General features: G+C 51.2%; 1 protein-coding gene across 1 annotated transcript; it reads left to right on the top strand.

The window, feature by feature from the left end:
* Positions 1-468: 468 nt before the first annotated feature.
* LOC123795599 (immunoglobulin lambda constant 6) lies at positions 469-10102 on the top strand. The gene is made up of 3 exons (XM_045802438.2): positions 469-1012; positions 8164-8282; positions 9654-10102. Exons 1-3 carry the CDS (start codon positions 813-815, stop codon positions 9971-9973), a joined length of 639 nt encoding a protein of 212 aa, XP_045658394.2. The 5' UTR covers positions 469-812; the 3' UTR covers positions 9974-10102.
* The last annotated feature ends 4045 nt before the right edge of the window (positions 10103-14147 follow it).

Raw genomic sequence — 14147 nt, forward strand, 5'->3', positions numbered from 1 at the left:
GTGACATCCCTCCTGGCAGCGCCAATGCAGAGCCAGGCTCTTGCCACCCCATGCGGGGGCTCGGTCCCTCTTCACTGCTGCTGCCCACCCCACGCCGAAGCAGGGGTTCCCGGCCGGACAGTGCATGGGCATTCTGGGGAGATGGGAGAGGGGTCTCACAGAAGCCATTACTGCGTGCAGGGTCCGGCGCTATGCTCACGACGGTGACGTCTGGATCAAATCTATGAGGGTGAGAGGGTGTGAGTGTGTCAGAAAGAGAGAGAGGCGACACCCATGAGGTGCTGAACGTGGTGCATTAAACACGGTGTTTATAATTGCACCATGATTCCTGAACTTGAACACCGGCTTCCTGCTAAACTACACCTGTTTCCTTCCCCTGTCACCACCCCTGCCCCCGGGCTGGTCAGAACAGCAGCCCCAGCCCCAGCCCACTGAACACAGGCGACTCCTGCTCCGCTACCGTTTCGCTGCCCTCCGTGGCCTCTCCAGTCCCAGGAGAGAGGCTCCACAGAGCCAGGCGCCCTCTGAGAAGGAAGGCAGGGCCCCAGGGGCAAGACCAGGCGTGCAGCTGTGCTGGGAGACGGTTGAGCTCTGGATGCCGACCACAGCAGGGCAGTTGGCCAATGGCCCGCTGGGAGAGACCCCCCTCCCGGAGTAACAGCCATGGGCCTTGGAGAGAAGGTTCAGGCAGAGAACCGGGCCACTTGGGCCAGGGAACACTGGGATAGCCACTGTCAGCAAGGAGGACCGGGGTACCTACTGACTCTCCTCCAGGGAGCTCAAGGCTGCAGGTCCTTTGACCCTGAGGGCAAATGAGGCCGGGGACAGGTCAGGTGGGCTCTGAGGCCCCTTGGGGACAGAGCCCTGGCCCCAAGCCGCGCTGGCCCCTGCTGCTGCTGGGCTTGGCCGTGGGCGCCCAGGGCCGTCTGCCGCCAACAACAGTAGGCCCACCGAACAGCACCCCCGGCCCTGGAGCCCCAGCAGGAAGCAGCTCTCGGAGCCTGTGGGACAGGTAAGGGACTGAGTGAGTCATGTGGGTGAGGGAGGAGAGGGTCTTTGCAGCCAGAACTGGGACTGAGGCACAGAGCGGCTGTGAGGGGGATAAGGACAAGGAAGGATTGGCAAGAAGAGGGACAGTCTGGACAGACCCTGGCTTTAGATAAAGTGTTGACATTTCATCCAGGGTGTATTCGGTTGCCTTAGGTTTTTTTTTTTTTTTTCAGTATTGTATTAAATTATTATTTATCTTCATTACTGAAATTTTTTGGCACTCCTAAATTTTGCACCCAAGGCTAGTGCCTCCCTCAGCTCACCCTGGTCTTCCGGGTAGGGAAGAAACAGGAGGCAGGGGCAGGATACCCACGTGGGTAGAGGGTGCTGTGGCTGGGCCAGGGTTCCCAGGCCGCCTCCTCTTAGCCCCCTCCTTGCCCTTCCCCTGCTGGACAGGGGCCACTCCCTGAAGCACTAGGGTGCAGGCTCCAGCCGATGCTTCTTCCGTCAGAGTGGGCCTTCCCTGCTGTCCCCAGGTCACCGGACCCTCAGCCAAGGACCTTCGGCTAGGGCCGCCTCCTGCGACCGACCCCCTAAGAACTCGATCCCACCCATGGTGCAAGCGCCTCCGTGGGAAAGGCCCCTGCGAGGGTCTGTGGGGGGCCAAGGTCTGCCCCCACTTTCCAAGTAAGCCCAGCCCACTCCTCTCTGAGTGCGGTAGAAAGTCCCTGGACGAAGTGCCAAGCATCGGGGTCCACTTATGATAATGAGTGACCCGACAGCACGTTCACGGTGGGCACTAATCACTTTAGGGGCAGAACCTCCCTCGGCAACCCTACAAGGCAGAGCTCACTGTCACCCCCACTTTACAGATGAGGATAGAGGTCCAGAGAACTGAGGAGACCTGCCCAATGTCACACAGCCGGTGCAGACCCCAACACTCAAGCCCGATGGCCTCCAGCTCTTCCCACCCCCATCTCCTAACTTGGGCTGACAGGTCTGCCTCTCCCAGCCTCAAGTGCCTACCCTGCAAAGCGAGGGGTCCTAACTGGTTGAGGGCCTTGTAGCCTGACACCCAGCCCAAGGATGGTGGGGTTGCCGTGGTGAAGGGCTAGAACAGGATGCGATGCTTCTCTTTGGTACTAGCAGGCCGGCCATGGAGGGCGGGTCAGCATGTGTGGGTTGGAAAGGACTGGCATCTCAGCATCCGGCAGGGCCCAGGGAAACACAAGGAGAGATGGAGCCCCCATGTTGGGTCAGGCCTTGTGCTGGAGCTGGGATCCCAGAGGAGCAAGTTTGGGCCCCAATTCAAGGTCCAGTGGGAGAGGGGGTGGGGGAAGCAGCCACCACATGCAAGGACAACGGCAAGGTGGTACAGGCACAGAACGCCCAGGAAGCTCCCAGTGGTCTGCAGGGCTGGAACAAGGGGCTACTGGGGCCAAGATGGTCAGAGAGAAGGCCACACAGGTACCAGCCCCTGACCTGGAGGACCCATCCCTGGAGGACAGACTTCATCTGGGGGATCTTGGGGAATGTTTGCAAGGAAAGGACATAACCAGACTTGGGTGGTTGAGGGTGGGAATCTAGGGCTAGATAGACTTGGAGGAGGGTGTGGTGGTGTCTCTGGCAGAGTCCACAGGTAGTTGGAGATTGAGAAAGTGGGAGTAACAGGAAAGGGAGGAGCCAGGATGCCCCCCTGGCTTTTTTGCTAGCTAGTTAGGAGAACGCTGTGACTGCACCAGCGTGTCCTGTACCTTAACAAAATGGTCCAAGAGAAGGGGTGTCTGGAAGGCGTTGGTCCCCCCCCCAAGGAGGTCCACTCCCTTCCGGCCACTTAGGAATGGGTTCAGGATGGGCCTGAACCAAGGGGGTCACGTGTAGTCTTGAGGACAGACCTATAGACAATTTTTGGAGCAGTAAGGTGGTGGTGGTGGGGGGAATGACCAAGCTGGTTTTACAGATGAAACGCTGTTGGCCAGTGATGGGGTGTCTCCAGGCAAAGGGAGCTGCGAAGGCTAAGAGGAGAGTGAGGCAGGGGTTGGGAGAGGGGAGGGGAGAGGAGAGGAGGGGAAGGGGAATGGCAGACCGCAGAGGGTTTCATGCACCCATGGTTTTTCCTGAGGCCCTTGAGCGACTTATGTAAGGGACTCTCAGAGTCAGATTTGTGTCTTGGGAAAATGGCTCCGGATTTTCTGACAGCAGATTAGAGCTGCAGAGAGGAGACTGTCCACACAATGACTTAGATCACCTGTGAAATTGGCAAGTGAATTTAAAGTGATGGTACCAGAGGGTTGACGGGGGAGGACTGGGCACTCTCATGGATGGTCAGTGGAAGACGAAATTCTTGGAACAAATGACACCATGTGTCAAGATTCATAAAAATCTGCATTCCTTTTAACCAAGTAGTTATTCCACTTCTAGAAATTTATCTTGAGGAAATAATCAGAACTTCAGCTAAATATTGTACATGTGTTCAGAGGAAAGAGTAGAAACCCCCTCAATGTCCAACAATAAAAGAAGATAAACTATGGTATATCCATGGAAGAGAATAATAAACTCACTAGATAGATAGATAGATAGATAGATAGATAGATAGATAGATAGATATAGTGACTGTAATCATGTAATAAAGATTTCTATTTTTATTTTACTTTAATTTATGCAGAGTAAAATTCCCTCCTTTTGGTATAGTAGTTGTATACATTTTAATAAAATCATAGAGTCAGGTAACTACCACCACAATCAAGATAGAGAACATTTCCATCACCCCCCAAAATTTCTTTGTGTCTCTTTTGTAATCAGTCTCTTTCTCTGCCCCAACCATGGCAACCACTGATCTCTCTGTGACGCTATAGTTTTGCCTTTTCCAGACTACCGTATAAATGGAACCGTGCAGTATACTACCTTTTTGTAAATTAAACTTTTTGTTTTGAAATCATTGTAGATTCACATGTAGTTGTAAGAAGCAATAAAGGGGGTCCCATGTTCCCTTCACCCAGTTTTCCCCAATGGTAATGCCTCATAAAACTATAGTAAGATTTCACAACCAGAATATTGACATTGATACAGTTAAGGTCCAGAACATTTCCCTGACCACAGATGCCTCTTCTTGCCCTTCTATTGCCACTCCTACTTCCCTCCCTTCCAAGTCCCTTCCTGACCCCATGGCAACTACTAATTTGGTCATTTCTAATTTTGTCATTTCAAGATTATTCTGTAAATGAAATTATATAGTGTATAACATTTGGTCATTAGCGTTTTTCACCCAGCTTAATTTTCTGGATGTCCATTCAGATTGTTGGGTGAATCATAGTTTGTTGCTTTTTATAACTGAATAATAATATTCCCAGTACAGAATCTTTTGAGTCTGGCTTCTGCAGTTCAGTACGCCTTTGCAGTTCACCTCACTTATCCCATTTGTCAATTGCTTGTTCCTTTCTACTGCTGAGGATTCCATTTTTCAATGTACTACATTTTGTTTAGCCATTCACCAGTACAGTGTTGAACGGAAGGGGCAAAAATCAACATCCTTTTCTTGTTCCTGACCTTGACGGGAAAGCTTTCAGTCTTCCACCAGGGAATATGATGTTCAATGTGGATTTTTCATAGATGGTCTTTATAAAGTTGAGGCAGTTCCCTTCTACTCCAAGTTTTTTAAGTGTTTTGTCATGAAATTGTGTTGAATTTTGTCAAATATTTTTCTGCATCCATTGAGATGATCATACGGCTATCATCCTTCATTCTATTATTATGATACGTTATATTGATTGATTTTCTTAAGCTGGACCACCCTTGCATTCCTGGGATAAATCCCACTTGTGTATGATTTTTTTAATATGCTGTTGGATTCACTGTTCTAGTATTTTGTTGAGCATTTTTGCATGTGTATTCATAAGGGATATCAGTTTGTGGGTTTTTTTGCGATGTCTTTGGTCTTGAAATCAGAGTAATTCTCAAAGAATGAGTTAGGAAGTGTTCCTTTCTTTCCTATTTTTCAGAAGAGCTTGTGAAGGATTGGTGTTAAACTAGCTTTAAATATTTGGTGCCGGGTTTCCCTGGGTGGTCAGTCGGTTAAGTATTTGACTCTTGGTTTTGCCTCGGGTCATGATCTCGGGTTTGTGGGATCAAGCCCCACCTTGGGCTCTCTGCTCAGCATGGAGTCTGTTTGAGGGTCTCTCTCTCTCCCTCTCCCTCTCACTGCCCAATCATGTGCATGCATGTGCTCTCTAAACATATAAATAAATAAAATCTTTAATGATAAATAAATAAATAAATATTTTGTACATACACACATGCATACATAAAAATATTTGGTAGGATTTTCCGGTGAAGCCTTAGCGTCCTGGGCTTTTCTTTGTGGGAATGGATTTTGATTACCATTTTAATCTCTTTAGTTGGTATAGGACTGTTCAGGTTTTCTATTTCTTTTTGAGTCAGTTTGGGTTGTTTGTGTCTTTCTAGGAATTTGTTCATTTCAACCAGGTTATCTGATTTGTTGGTATGCCATTGTTCATATTATTTCCTTATAATCCTTTTCATTTTTGCATGGTGTGTAGTAATGTCCCAACTTTCAGTTCTGACTTTAATAAATGGAATCTCCTCTCTGCTTTGTATTTGTCAGTCTGGTAAATGTTTCTCAAAGCTGCTAGACTTCAAAGAACCAGCTTTTAGTTTTACTGGTTCTCCCTATTGTTTTTTATTCTCTAATAATTTATTTCTACCCTAATCATTATTATTCCCTTCCTTCCACTAGCTTTGGAATTAACTTGCTCTTCTTTTTCTATTTCCTTAAGATAGACTTATATTACTGGCTTGAAATCTTTCCTCTTTTTAATAGAGGCATTTTTATAGCTATAAATTTTCCTTAGAGCACCACTGTCACTGAAACCCATAGGTTTTAGTGTGTTGGGTTTTCTTTCATTCATCTCAAAGTATCTCTTAATTTCACTTGTAGTTTCTTCTTTGACCCATTGATAACTTAAGACTGTGTTGTTTTTGATTTTGACTACTCTAAATGCCTCACGTAAGTGGAATCATGCGGTATTTGTGCACCAACATTGCACAAGGTTTCCTATTTCTCCACATCCTTACCAACACTTATTTCCTACTTTGTTTTTAATAGTAGCCATCCCAATGAGTGTGAAGTGGTATCTCATTGTAGTTTTAATTTGCATTTACCTAATGATTAGTAATCTTGAGCATCTTTCATGTGCTTACTGGCATTTGTATATCTTCTTTGGAGAAATGCCTCTTTAAGTCCTTTGCCCACTTTTGAATTGCGTTGTTTATTTTTTTCTTGTTGGGTTTTAGGAATTTCCTATTATTCTGGATATTAACCTTTTATTACATATATGATTTGAAAATATCTTCTCTCATTCTGTGGGTTGCCTTTCTACCCTGTGGATAGGATCACTTGATATACAAAATTTTGAAATTTTCATGAAATCCAACTTGTCTAGTCTTTCTTTTGTTGTCTGTGCCTTTAGTGTCATATCAAGAAATCATTGCCAATCAAATATTGTAAAGCATTTGTACTATGTTTTCTTCTCAGAGTTTCATTGTTTTAGCTCTTATATTTATGTCTTGCATCCATTTTGAGTTAATTTTTGTATATGATGTTAGGTAAGAGTCCAACTTCATCCTTCTGCATGTGAATATCTATGCTTCCCAGCACCATTTGTTGAAAAAACTGTCCTTTCCCCCATTGAATGGTCTTGGCACCCTTATCAAAAATCATTTGATTGTATGTGTGAGAGTTTATTTCTGGGTGCTCTGTTCTATCTCATTGGTCTGTATATATGTCAATACCACACTGTCTTGATTATTATAGCTTTATAGTAAGTCTTGAAGCCCTGTAGTGTCATCTCTCCAACTTTGTTCTTTTCTTTTGATATTGTGTTAGGTAATCTGAGTCCTTTGCCCCCTCTATAAACTTTAGAATCAGTTTGCCAATATCAGCAAAATAATTTGCTGGGAATTTGATTGGGATTGCATTGAAGCTATAGATCTGGCCTGAGGGTTAGGTAGTGAGAGCACTCACGGTCACATGTGACAAGATGAGGACAGAAAAAGAGCTGGTTTGGAGGAAACGTGGTCAGTCTCATTTGGTTATGGTGAGTTTGAGATTCCTGTTGAACATCCAGCTGGAGATGGTCAGTAGGCAATTTAGGGAGAATCAAGGAGAGGGTTTGGAGCTGGAATAGACTCGAGCCTCACCCAATGGGCAGTAGTAGGAATCCATAATGTAGGAAGATGGCAAAGAAGGAGAACCCAGGGTGCCGGTCTGGGAGTCAGTTGCCATGCACAGGCAGGGGTGAAAGGGAAGTCAGGGGAGGAGGATGGGAGATCTCAGGTGCCAACAGGAAGAGAGTTACTGAAAAGAGAGGCTGACTCTGTGTTGCATCCTGTAATGACATAATGTACAACAGGAACTAGGGAAATGCCCAGGAAGAGGGCTTTGTTAGCCCTGACCTGAGAGCTTTCAAGGAGAGATGGAGATGAAAGCCAGGGAGACCCTCTATGTCCCAGCATATGAAACGGTGCCTGGAGCTACTGTTGGATGGATAGGTGGGTGGATGGATGGATGGATGGATGGATGGATGGATGGATGATGGATGGATGAACACATGGACAGATGGACAGACAGGTGGACAGAAAAACAGTGGTCTGGGAGATCAGAGAAAGCTTCATCAAAGAGGAGGGACTGCATTGTGTCTTGATGTGTAGAGAAAAAGTGGGGGGTCTTCACATGGGAGTACTATGATTCAGGAATGGCCCAGTCCCAGACCAACCAGTAGGTCCAGGGAGGAAGCCACCTGGCTGGACTATGAGAAATTGTAGGAGAGGAACCCTCGGAAGCTCTAAATGAGGCCAGGAGACATCAGGCAGCTCCGAGCCAGTTCAGGACTTGCTCTGCCACACCACATGAGAGGACGAGGCACTCAGGGATTTACTGAACACCTACTCCATGCAGTTTCATGGTCAGCACAGGATTAGGAGATGACCAGGACAGCCTTGGAAAGGGGGGACATATACAAGACATGGGTGGAGTCTGCCTCAATCAGGGGGCTGGGCACAGGGACACCTCTGGGCTGTGGGCTCATCCAGGTGTGCCACAGCCTCTAGGAGGCTGGCTGCCCAGCCCCACCTGCTACAGCCTTATGCCCATCACAGGTTCCTGTTCTGGCCTGGCCCCCAGGGGGCAGGCCCCAGGTGTTGGCCCGGTGGGTTTTGGTCCGAATCTCAGTCACCCTGGTTTGTTTTCAGTGAAGGAACCCAGCTCGCCGTCCTAGGTAAGTGGCTCTCACCACACTTCCCAACCTGTCCCACCCCTCTGTTGTCTTGGGAAAGTTATTTTTCTTTGGGGCTTGCTTCCTGTCTGCCCTTCCAGCCTTAAGGACTGACCCTCTAGCGGATCTGTGGGATCTGGGGGAAGTGGATTCGTCTCAGGGAAACCAGCAATAAGGACCCCAATAGTACAAGAATTTACCTTTAGAAGCTGACTGTTGAATGTGTCCAGATTCCAGGGGCCTAGGCTTGGGGGGTGGTGATCCAAAAATGGGGATTCCTTCCCTTCCTCCAGGGCAGGCACCTGTATGGGATCCAAGTCTGGTTCTGACTAGGGGCACTGGGGCGGCCTTAGAGAGAGTCCCTTGGGGTCTTGGCTGAGGGCTTGATGTCCATCCAGGCTAGGAGGGCCACACAGGAGGCTGGGGACATGGCTGGGGCTGTGAGCCCAGCCTCTGGGCACACGAGGGGCAGCCCGAGTGGAGACCCAATGGAGGGGAACAGAACAGTCTGGTTTGCTCTAGGCTGAAGTGCTGAGGGTCTCTGCTAGGCCATGAGGACACAGGGACAGAGACATGAGTGATGTAGGACAAAGTGTCCAGAAACACAGCCCTCCCAGGATGTTGGTCAGAAAGGAGCAGGTCCCATGGGGCAGAGCCTTACCTGTACCTGGAGCCCCATAATCCTCAGGTGTCTCACCTGTCCAAGAGATGGTCTCCTGCCTTCCTCAAAGGGTACTTTAGACTTAAGAGATGACAAAGTGGGGTGCGAGTGGGGGCTCAGAGATACACAGCTGCCCCTTAAAGTCAGGAGTCATCAGAGGTGCTGGGGTGGCCATGGGACCACACTGCCTGTCGTCTGCAAGGAGTAGCCCCAAGAAGGCAGCAGAAGTGAAGGGTCCTGTGGTCGGGGCAGGAGGGATGAGGGAGATAGCAGAGCCTTGGAGTATGCAGCCTTCCCAGGAGGCAGGAACAGAGCCATTCCTGAGGGAGACGGGGGCTCCATGCCCCACCTGGTGCAGGGCTCATGACCTCCGTGCACACCGTCACAGTTGTCCTAGCTGGCTGGGTAGGGGACTCCAGTTCACAGGAGAAGCACCCAGATCCAGAAGAATGATGTGATACGGGGACCAGATGCTGGGCTGGGGAGGAAACCGAGGCTGCAAATGCACCTTTCACATCTGGGAGAGGTGACGTGGAAGAGCTGCTGGGAGCATGGGGGGCTGCCTGCTGTCCAGGGCTGGAGTGGAAAAGAGAGTCCCTTGGGTGAACAAGCATGGCCATCATGGGAACAGTCACAGAGGCTGTAGATGAGGGAAGGGCTGCCCAACACCTGGACTGTCTCCGCATCTCTCACCCTCTCCTCTGCCCACATAGGTCAGCCCAAGTCTGCGCCCTCGGTCACGCTCTTCTTGCCATTCTCTGAGGAGCTGGGCGCCAACAAGGCCACCCTGGTGTGTCTCATCAGTGACTTCTACCCTAGCAGCTTGAAGGTGGCCTGGAAGGCAGACGGCAACCCCATCACCCAGGGCGTGGAGACCACCAAGCCCTCCAAACAGAGCAACAACAAGTACGTGGCCAGCAGCTACCTGAGCCTGTCGCCTGACAAGTGGAAATCTCACAGCAGCTTCAGCTGCCTGGTCACGCACGAGGGGAGCACCGTGGAGAAGAAGGTGGTCCCCGCAGAGTGCTCCTAGGTCCCTGAGACCCTCCCCCACCCAAGGGGGCCTGGAGCCACAGGACCTCCAGGAGGATCTGCCCTCCCACCAGGGTCATCCCAGCCCTTCTCCCTGCACCCAGTCAACACTCAATAAAATGTTCTTTATTCAGTCGGAAATTGTGGCTCTCTGTTCATTGCATTTAACACTTTGTGTCCTGAACTCTATCATCCTCAAATGTGAACACGATTCTTTTCACCCTGTGGGAAAGGAGTCAGCAGAAGGCATCGTCATGTTTTTGTGAGGGGTAGTTTTACTCTCACCCAGAATTGCCAGAGATTATTCCAGAACAGAAGATACCAACAGCAGAACCAAGATGGGCCATCCTCCACCATGTCTCTATGCTTGCTTTTCTTGCATGGACCACATAGGTCACCAACAGTACCAAAGCCCACTGCTCTTGGTTCCCTGTGTACTCCTGGATAATGTCTGAGCTCCTCCTTGGACCTGGGGCCTCACCATCAGGGTCTAGCTCCCTCCTGAGCTGTCCCATTCTCCTTTCCTTGTAGGCCCCCACTCACCCACTCGACGCCATGTTTTCTCTGGTTTCCTACCCCATATGAACTTTCCCCATCGTCAATAGCCTAGAGCATCCCCCCTTTCTTAGCAGTCTCCCTACTCCAGCCTCCCCAGTGACACTGTCCTGTGCCTCTCCCACAGACATCTCTGTCATACTCACTAAAGGACCCTCAGTCCCTGGACCCTAGTCACTCAATCCCACATTCCCACTGAGGGCTCCTCCTCCCACGTGTGTCATGGGGGTCTCAGCTGTATTCAAGGTCCCTGGGAGGCAGGGACCCTATAAAGTCATTGGACTTTCACCCAATCACAAGCACTAAACCAAAGTTTCCATGGGTAGTTACCGAGGCCATGAGTTCAACGTCAAGATCAGATTCTGGATTGTGCCCTGGACAAATCTGGGAGACTGACTCACCTTCTTCGGTGTTGGGAATGGGCCCTGAGAACCAGGTAAACTGCTGTGCCAGGAGCTAGCTCAGGATGTAGGGTCTTACCTCTTAACCCAGACAGACAGACTGCACACTCACACACACATCGTAAACCCACATGCATGCACTAGTACACACTCACACACCTACTACTGCAAACATGGCCATGTGGGGCATGGATCTAGGATGTGTGGTGGCATCCAGAACCCTCCATGGACCTCAACTCAGCAGAGGGCTCAGGCCCCATCATGTCTGTGTTGGAAACAGGACTGTCCATTCTTCCAGGTGGCGTTCCCCAAGCAAGCGGAGCCATAGACAGAGCTCCTTCCGGGAAGTTACCTGGGGTGAGATATGTCACTCAGACAGTCCCTCCTACCCCTCCATGGCTGGGGATGGGGGGAGGCTCACCCCCCAAGGAACTGAAGATGCAGGTGGGGGGGGGGGCCTTTCAAGCTCCCATGGGCCAGACCAGCCCCCACAAAGAAGAGGCTGGACTTTGAGCCTCCGAAGCAGCTGCGTGTGGCCCTGGGTCGAGGGTGTGGGGTTTCAGGGATGACAGAGGGTTGTGTTCAAGGCTGTGTCGCTGTGTTATGTGTTCAGTAGAGGGACTCAGGTGACCGTGCTTTCTCTCTCTTTGGGGACCAAAGTGAAATTTGGATTTGAATTTCTCTCCTTTACATTCAGTCTAGGACTGGATCTGAATTGCTCTGGCATTCTGGAAACTTCATCTTTTTGTCTGGCCATCTCACCCCCTGTAGCCTACTCCCACTCTGAAGCACGTGGTGGGGACAGGATGGGCCAGTTCCAGTGACCTCTTCCTGCCCCTCCTCGCTGTGACTCAGAGCTGTTTCTCCAGTTGACCATCTCATCTGGCCTCTGGGATAGAAGGAATCTTAGTTTTCCTTATGGGGTAGTTTCATTCTTACCCAGAATAGCCCAGAGAATATTCCAGAATATAAAAGATAGGCCAGCAGGACAGGACAGCCCACCCTCTGCTCCTTCCCTACATTTACCATTCTTGTGTGGACCATGTCCACCCCCAGCGGTCTTGGAACCCACTGCCCATGGTTCCCCATGGCCTCCTGGTTAATGGCTAAGGTCCTCCCTGGAATCCTGGGGTCTCAGTGGCTGGTACTGTGAGGAAAGAAGCCTCTCCTTGGAAGGGAGGAGAGCCTGAAAGACAGACACCAAGCCAAACAGACAGAAGTCGTATACGAAGTTACTAGGGAGAGTTACCTCGGGGAGATCTCAGAGAGACTGCTGCTGGAGGACAGATGGATTTCTCTAGAAACTCTAAGGTCTCAAGGCTGATGCCAGCCAGGAACAAGACTGCTCAGGGGTGGGATGGCGAGTTATGAGGACAGGTGAACCTGCAGAGGGACTGAGACCAAAGAGCGGGTGCCAGGTCTCCCCTGATTGGGGCACTGGGATGCTCCCGACAGACCTGGGGGGCTCTTACCAGGGCTCACGACTGTCATCCCCAGCCCTGCTCTCAGCACCCAATCAGCTCTCAATAAAATGTCCTTTTGTCCATCAGAATTCATGCTCTCTGCTAATTTTGGGGGGGGTCTCGTATTTAACTTGCAGCCTCTCCAGGATTCTCAGGGTGAGATGCATGGGATCCTAGGCACCCAGTGGGAAAGTAGCCCAAGAGGAGAGGCTCACAGTCTCCCTGGGACATGAGGAGTCTGGTCACTAGAACCTCAGTCCTTCTGTCCTCTCCTTCCACCATTCCTCCTCCAGCACAGAACCATGCCCACTCCCTGCTGCCTCTCTGGTCAGAGCCGCCATGGCTGGTGACCTGTAGATAAGCCCTGCCTGCCTGACCTTGTGGGGACCCTCTACACTCTGATGTCCTCTCTTTCCTCAGCCTGGAAACCCTGCTTTGGCCTGGACTCCCTCTGCTCCTGGCCCGAGCCCCCCTATGCCCCCTTCCCCTCCACCCCGCCCAGCTCAGCTTCTGCCCATGTTTACCCCCTGCCCTGTTGCTCCCTCAGGCTGGACCAACCATGGGGGTCAGGACACCCCAGTAGCTTGGCTTCACAGGCTCTTAAATCTGGGGGTCACTTTGATTCGTCACCAGAAGGCAGGTTCAGAGATGTGAGAGGAATAGGAGGAAGCCAGGAAGGAAACTGTCGCTCACAAGGCCTGCCAGGAGGTTTGGGCACCAGCAAAATAAGCTCTGAGCTCCCCAGGAACCAGTGCAAGGAGGGAAATAGGTGCCTTACTATTTCTCTGAGAAGGACACCCTGCTGGGGGGAAACTGGTGTCTCAGTGCTGAGGGCAGGCATCTCGTACCGTAATAAAAAGTGGGGATGTGTTTTACCCAATGCCTCCCCATTGATGGGAATCGGGCTGTGACACACACAGAGATAACCACCCGGCAGCCTCAGGCTACGTCAATGACCATGAGGATGCTACGGCTGCTTCTGCATGGGCCCCCCCTCCATGTTCCTGTCTCCGTTACCACCCCGTCACCATGGCCTGGTGGGGCGGGGGGGATGGTTACCCAGTTATAGTCCCCTGATCTGGCCCGGTGAGGCCCAGCCAGGCAGGCTCCTGACCCTGGATCCAGAATGGACCCTTGGCACCAAGTCCCAGAGCCCTGCACCCACTGCACGTCCAGCTCACGCCCAGTCGGCCTGATGGCCCCTTGGGTATTCCGGGGCCTATGAGCCACTCCCCCACTCGTGTCTCAGCTCTGCCAAAGAAAGATGGGGTACTGTCTCAGGTGTGTGGCTCAGAAAGTCACCTGCCATCTTCTGGGGGAGGGGGACGCATGTTTATTCTGAATTCTCTCCATTCAACCTTGGAAGTTACTGGGAAAAGTAGGGTCCATCAGGGAACTTTCTGGGTGGTGCTGTGGGGCTCCGGACGTCTGGGGTGCTGACCACCCCTCTGGCATGAGGGGTGGGCAGTGGACCCGGCCCCAGCACCTCAGTCCTTTGTGCTGGGCCCCTGGGGTGCCACTCCTCCCCTGCACTCGGGGGGCTGGCGGAGGTAGGTCAGGTGGGTCACTGCAGGCAGCGGCCGTGGATGGGTTATCGGCGACCCCCTGCTTGAGGGCTGCTTGAGGCTCATGCTTTTCCTCATGTGATGCCCAGACCAGCCCGGGAGGCGGGTACTAGTACCCCCTCACCTCACAGATGAGGAGCCGGAGGCTTCCAGAGCGCTGCGGGCCTGCTGAGGTCCAGGTGGTCAGAGCC

The sequence above is a fragment of the Ursus americanus genome, chromosome 30 (assembly GCF_024610735.1).
Source record: "Ursus americanus isolate L20-20 chromosome 30, mUrsAme1.1.p, whole genome shotgun sequence".
Taxonomy (NCBI): domain Eukaryota; kingdom Metazoa; phylum Chordata; class Mammalia; order Carnivora; family Ursidae; genus Ursus; species Ursus americanus.